General features: G+C 34.7%; 1 protein-coding gene across 1 annotated transcript; it reads left to right on the forward strand.

Moving 5' to 3' along the window:
- The first annotated feature begins 758 nt into the window (after positions 1 to 758).
- On the forward strand, positions 759 to 5,842 carry LOC149532049 (protein HOTHEAD-like). The gene is made up of 5 exons (XM_089808829.1): positions 759 to 942; positions 2,177 to 2,827; positions 3,722 to 4,104; positions 4,803 to 5,368; positions 5,479 to 5,842. The coding sequence occupies exons 1-5, from the start codon at positions 867 to 869 to the stop codon at positions 5,555 to 5,557; spliced, it is 1,755 nt and encodes a 584-aa protein (XP_089664955.1). The 5' UTR covers positions 759 to 866; the 3' UTR covers positions 5,558 to 5,842.
- Positions 5,843 to 6,949: the final 1,107 nt, after the last annotated feature.

Below are 6,949 nucleotides of genomic sequence, written 5' to 3' on the forward strand. Positions count from 1 at the left end.
AATAATTATGTATCATGTATTATAATGGGCACAAGTTAACCAATGCATTGCTGAATAATACAAACTTCTGATTAAACTGTATGTATTATTATAAGTAAATGTGTACTTTATTCATTCAATACTTTTTATCACTCTTATATAAGGATGGATCACGAAACGTGATACAAAACATCCACAAAATTATATATGTAATTTTACTGTGAAAAGTTCAAATTAATGAATGTCACGTGAAAGCTATAGATGGGCTCCAAAACTGGATTTGGATGACATAAATTGGACCATACATTAAATCAAAGCATCATGAAGTGGTACGTATGAGGGAAATAAAATCTACAACATTCATGCTAGTTCCACAGTTCCGGCATTGAAATGGAGTTATCTCTATCAAAATATAGGCCATGACAAAATCATAGACAAATTCATTCAAACAAAGTTTAAAGATCTCCAAGCATTATAACCGTGCAAAGTAAACTAAGGATATCTAAAAGGTGATCTAGTAAATGTAGCTAGGCAAAACCTGCTAAATTTATGCTCATGTGGGCTGCATTTCCCTCTTCCTCAGGGGGGCCTTTTCTCTTGCACCTCAGCATGAAAAGGACCATTCTTATTATTTGTTTAATTATTGTTTTTTCATTGACTAGGATGTGGTAGGCTTGCAGGTATTGGGCTCACAATGAATGCATGTAAAACTTCATGAACTTTCTATGTCTATTAAGTCACTGTTAAGATTAGTCGTTTTAATCAATGTAGAATACACATGTTATCTATCATTATGTTCAGTCTGGATGACATGCAAATGATACAGTGCAGAGCTTAATGTTTTTATTGGCAGGTAGAAGAGAGTGTTGGTTGTAAGGAGAAGAATCATGGAGATAAAGAAGAACGTTCTGATTTTGTTTGCAGTATTGTACAGCTTTTGCGTTTGTGGCTCCACAAAACGAGGTCGTGATTTTCTTGTATTAATCTTGGTTGAATTGTTAATCAGTATCGATGAGTGCCAAAGAAATTTGGTTCATGAATTGCACAATATAGACTTAATGCTTTGAATTTTTTAACTGTGTTTTATAATATGAACAATGCTTGCTTCCAATTTCTTTTGAGATAATCAATGTCTAGAGATTATAAGAGATTTTAGGAAGTTCATGTCTGATAGTCAAATACCATATATTTTTAAGGATACGAGTTTTCTACAGTCCATCATAAGTGAAAGTAATCTTGTAGGTTAAACTGATTTAATGGATGTTTCTAATCATACTCATGATGTATTATGAGAAAGAAAAAGGATCCAGAAGATTGATTAATTAAAGAAACACAGTTAAATCCAGCAATTTGTGTGCATAGCTTTCTTCTGATTTCTTATTATGGTGTTATATGATGCGTATTTTATCATCTTAAAGGAAAAGTGATCTCAATGATCGACCCAATAATGAAATATAATATAATCTAAAACCTTGTTTTCAATCAGATATCTTTTTTTTGTCCATGTTGCTAAAAATTTATTTATACCATAACTTCCTTCTGATTTCCTCTTCTAAGTGTTATATGATGTTCTGAAGCTTCCTGAAGAGGAAGATCTCTATCTACCTTGGTTACGTTTGTTTTCGGTGTTAACTCATTCCGGACATACGAAGTTTTAATTTTTAGAGTTACGTGCATACTAAGAAAGGATTTAATCTGATATTACCTATCAATAGAATTATTTTTAGTGGTACGTAAGGGCAAATCTTTTCATGATCTACCAGTTTAAAAACTGAACTCTTTTTTTTTCAGGCAAGGTTGGTGTGCTCAATACCTGCTCTTCCTACTTTGATGTTTTTATATTCATCTTATCAGTTTTAACCGCCTCAGCTTAAAAACCACTACTTTATACCTACTCATCAACTTGGCTCTCAGTGCATGATCAACCTACTTTCTTCCATCTCTCTCTCTTTTTTTCATTGCTGAGAAATGTTTTCTATTACTCCACCTAGGATTTCATGTTGCTTCTATACCGTCCTTGACAACCAACTTATACCACAGCTTATTGGAGAATTTCTCGCAATCTTCATTCTAGATTAAAAACTATCATATTTATTCAATGATTTTTTTCTTCCTAGGTAACAAATTAATAGGTATTATATCATGCTATACACACCCATTGGTCCTAACCATTGGTGTGTGTATGTAATATAACCAGTGACAGCGCCACACCATGGTAGATTCATAAGGGAGGCAACGAAATCTCCCACAGTAGCGACATATGACTACATAATTGTGGGAGGAGGAACAGCAGGATGTCCACTGGCAGCAACACTTTCGCAGAACTTCACAGTGTTGCTATTGGAAAGAGGAGGGAGCCCATATGGGAATAACAACATTACGAGACTAGAGAATTTCTCAGCGAATCTTGGGGACAATTCCCCAACATCGCCCTCCCAACAATTCGTCTCAGAGGACGGTGTATACAATCACAGGGCCCGTGTGTTGGGAGGAGGAAGCTGCCTCAATGCAGGGTTTTACACCAGAGCAGCACCTGAGTATGTTGAGGCTGCCGGGTGGGATGGACAGCTGGTGAATGAATCGTATCCGTGGGTGGAGAGAACAGTCGCCAATAGGCCCATCGTCAGGCAGTGGCAAACTGCTGTTTATAATGCTCTTGTTGATGTGGGAATCACTCCGAGTAATGGATTTACGTATGACCATAAATATGGCACCAAGGTTGGCGGATCTATCTTTGATAGTCAAGGAAATCGACACACTGCGGCTGACCTCCTTGGGTATGCGGATCCTACAAAGCTTACTGTCTTGCTCCGAGCAAGTGTGCATCAGGTGTACTTTACCACGCAAGGTATGTATTGAATCTTGTGTTGGTTTCAAATCTTGGTCTTTTAGGGTTAGATTTAAATTTATAAATAATTAGGTTTTAGGCCCAAGTTGAGTTCAAATATCTTATGTTTGTTTCCGAGTATCGTCTCTTAGGAATGAATTCATATTTACAAAAAGTCAAAGTAAACGAAGACTCTTCTTACCTAAAGTCTTACCTCAATTCAAGGTTCTATATATATTGAGTATTGAGTAATGGTGCTATATATCTATTATTTTATTATAATTTGTTTCGTGTGTTTTTAGTATCAATTTTTTAGATCACACTTTGTGATTCATTACTATTCTAATACACTCTCTCTTCCTAATGATAATAGATAGATCATAAAGTGTGATCCTAAAAATTTAATTTTTAAAACATATACAATCTAATCAAAAAACAAACTGATAATATTTACTAATGAATTATAGAAATCTGATGATAGTACTGCTTCCTTTTTAAGGATCATCTACCCTTAACCAATTCTTTTTCTTTTCAATTTTTTTATAATCCACAATCCCCCCTACATTAGGTTTCTTTGCTGTTATTAACAATTTCTATTTCCAACCACAGAAACCCTAATGGATGAATGAGATGGGCTTAAAACAAAAAAGATACAATGACATTTACAGTTTAGCTCCTAGGTAATTCAGGCTTAAGACTCTATAGTGTACCATGTTACATCACATGCCTCTGATCCTCAATTTCTTGTTTTCCCCTTACTAACAATGAAGCCATAAGACATTCTCTTGGAATCATATTATGCTGTCTCCAGGCTTCATATACTAGGCTAATAAGAGTTCACACTGAATCACAAATCATATAATATTCTTGCAATTGAAATTATAACTTTGTGGGTGTTTAATTGGTGTGGTGCAGGCGTGAGCAGGCCAGCAGCTTCAGGTGTAATGTATACAGATGCAAATGGGCAAACGCACACTGCTTATCTGACAAGGAGGGCAGGAAGTGAGGTGATAATCTCAGCAGGTGCTCTTGGGAGCCCACAGCTGCTGATGCTGAGTGGAATTGGACCAGCATATCATCTGGCATCTTTTGGCATTCCAGTGGTGGTGAATATGCCTGCAGTGGGACAAGGGATGGCAGACAATCCAATGAATTCAATATATGTTCCATCCCCAAACCTGGTGGAGGCTTCTCTCATAGAGGTTGTGGGTATCACTAATGTTGGAAGTTACATTGAGGCTGCCAGCATTGATTATACTTCATCCTCCCGCAGGAACTATGGAATGATGTCGCCTGAGGTATGAATAATAGATACACCATGTTTCAAAAAAATAGTTTTATTGAATCAAAGCACAAAATCCCTAACTCAAATTGTATACCATGTTTCAACAAAATGTGTTGATTGAATCCAAACACAAAAAGGGTTGATTGGAACCAAACACAAAACCTCTAATTTACTTTGTATACCATGGACCTCAACAAAATGATTGATAGTGAGTTAGTTTCTACAATTTATGAGAATCTTTTAACTACTGCTTCTGAATTGATTCATTGTGTTAAATCACACTATCAAGATGAAAGAGACAGAGTAAAAAGAGAAAATAATAAATTACTGAATGTAATCTGAAATATTGATGGAAAAATCCTTACACGCTCAATTCCTAAAACAGTAATTGAAAAATGAATTGATTGAATCCAAGAACAGAATCTCTAAGATAATTTAATTTGAATCAACAAAATGGTTTAATTGATTCCTAGAACAAAATCCTAATTTACTTTGTATACCATGACTCAACAAAATGAATTGATAGCGAGTGAGTTTCTATAATCTATGAAAAATACTGTGTTTAGAATCTATACCATGATCTATCATTAGAATAAATGAGAGAAAGCAAAAGAAGAAAATGATAGATCACAGAATGTGATCCAAAATGTTATATTTCAAAATGTTATAAAAAAATTCCATAATTTGATTTGATTTCACATGAATGTACAGATAGGGCAGTTGGCCACGGTTCCACCAAAGCAAAGAACGAAAAACGCGATAGCCCATGCAATACAGATGCAGAGTCGTCTGCCAGACTTAGCATTCAGGGGAGGCTTCATTCTTGAGAAGATCATGGGTCCTCTTTCTTCAGGTCAACTTAGACTCCGCTCCACCAGAGTTGAGGACAACCCATCTGTGACATTCAACTACTTTCAGCACCCAGTTGATCTGCAACGTTGTGTGGCAGGCATGCAGATCATTGAAAACGTCGTAAGATCCCCCAAGTTTGTAAACTTCACTTATCCATCAAACACAATGGAACAGCTCTTGAACTACACAACCACATGGCCGATCAATGTGCTTCCAAAGCACAGGAACGACAGCTCGTCGTTGCAGCAGTTCTGCAAGGACACTGTGATGACCATTTGGCATTACCACGGAGGGTGTCAAGTTGGGCGTGTGGTGGATCAGAATTACCGTGTGTTGGGAGTGGATGCTCTGAGAGTCATTGATGGTTCCACCTTTAATGCCTCACCAGGCACCAATCCTCAAGCCACTGTTATGATGCTCGGCAGGTCAGTTGGGTTCCCCTTCTTTAGGAGAAGAATAAAAATTATAAAGGAAATAGGTTGTGATGTAAAAGGTTCTGATATCATTTTGTGGTTTTCCTATTTTTGAAATGCAGGTACATGGGTGTCAAGATATTGGAGGAAAGAGGGATGTATAAGAGGTTAAGGGAGGAGAATAAACGAAGTAAAGATTGAAGTGGATCAGATCATTCATTGTTTATGTCATTTTTTAGGGGATTGCGTAGAGTTAAGTTGACAAATAACAACTGCAACAATACCTTTTTATTGTTTATGTCATTTTGTTTATTTTATTCAATAAAAAGATATGGACATGGAGGAAAGAAGGCAGTATAAGAGGCTAAAGGAGGAGAATAAACTAAATAAAGATTAAAGTGGATAGATCATTCATTGTTTATGTCATATTTTAGGGGATTGTGTAGATTTAAGATGACAAATAACAACTTCAAGAGTATTTTTTTCTAAATTGGATTAAGTTGTATTGTTTTTCTAAATAGTTGAAGTTGGAATTTGTCATATGGAAGTTTATTTCTAGATAATGTATGTTAACAATTATTTAAAAACTATGAATAAATAGTTTATAGAATTTAGTGTTTTGGAAAGTTAATTTTATAAGATAGAATAATCAAATGATAGGGTTATAACAATTAGGCTTATTAGCTACAGATGTATAGATGAAAAGTAATTAACATGAATTATTTCTACCAGTTTGTTCTTGAAAATTCTAAGAAAAGGTTTTTAGACATATCTAATATGTTCTAATCTGTTGTATGTTAGAAGAGATTCACAAAAGTCATGATGTATTTCAATATACTCTTTTATACTTAACTTCAATTGATGAAAAATTAATATTCGGTTGTTTCTTACAACTACATGAAACAATGGTAGATCAAAGATTGAAGTAGTATGTGAGCAATAATTTCCTATGACATATTTAACAAGCTTAATCTAGATCTAAAAAGTGACAATGTTTAAAATCTTCATTCTTTCAATAAGTTGCAATCTAAAGTCTTGTGTTCCTTGAAGATTTCTCAAAACTCACTTTGCAACTAACCAATGAATTTTTGAATATGTTGTGAACTAAGACAATATTTTTATTGCATGAAATATGTTGAAATGACTAGCAATTAAGTAATCCAAATTTCTTATAAAGATTCTCTAAAGCATTTGTACAAGGTGAAAAGAGGAGCAAAGGAGGATGGGTTGATTACTCATCCTTTTGAAATTTATATATGAAAAAGGAAGATGTCCTAGTAGGTGTTGGCAATATGGCTAGATAGATGTATGATTGTTTTCATTTATGGCAACATTAGTCTTTGATATTTCTTGATGTTATCAGAGTTAGAGATTAACTATCTAAGTGTTAGATAGTTTGCAACAGTACAGAGATAGATTCAGTATGTATGGATGCCAAACTTAGAGATAACTCATACGTAATTGAAGATCAACAGTTGATACTAGTTACAGTCAAAATACTAGTTCAAATATTTAACATAACATAAAAGAGCATATCAAATAATTAGATTGTACGACTTAAGGAATAATTACTATGTCATGATGAGCTGACAT

The sequence above is a fragment of the Cupressus sempervirens genome, chromosome 11 (assembly GCF_028749045.1).
Source record: "Cupressus sempervirens isolate cs-2001-9-10 chromosome 11, ASM2874904v1, whole genome shotgun sequence".
Lineage (NCBI taxonomy): Eukaryota > Viridiplantae > Streptophyta > Pinopsida > Cupressales > Cupressaceae > Cupressus > Cupressus sempervirens.

Coding starts and splice junctions, on each gene's coding strand:
- LOC149532049 (XM_089808829.1), top strand. CDS start 867: ATGGAGATAAAGAAGAACGTTCTGATTTTGTTTGCAGTATTGTACAGC. Junction 4,105..4,802: donor ATGGAATGATGTCGCCTGAG/GTATGAATAATA, acceptor ATGAATGTACAG/ATAGGGCAGTTGGCCACGGT. Junction 5,369..5,478: donor ACTGTTATGATGCTCGGCAG/GTCAGTTGGGTT, acceptor TTTGAAATGCAG/GTACATGGGTGTCAAGATAT.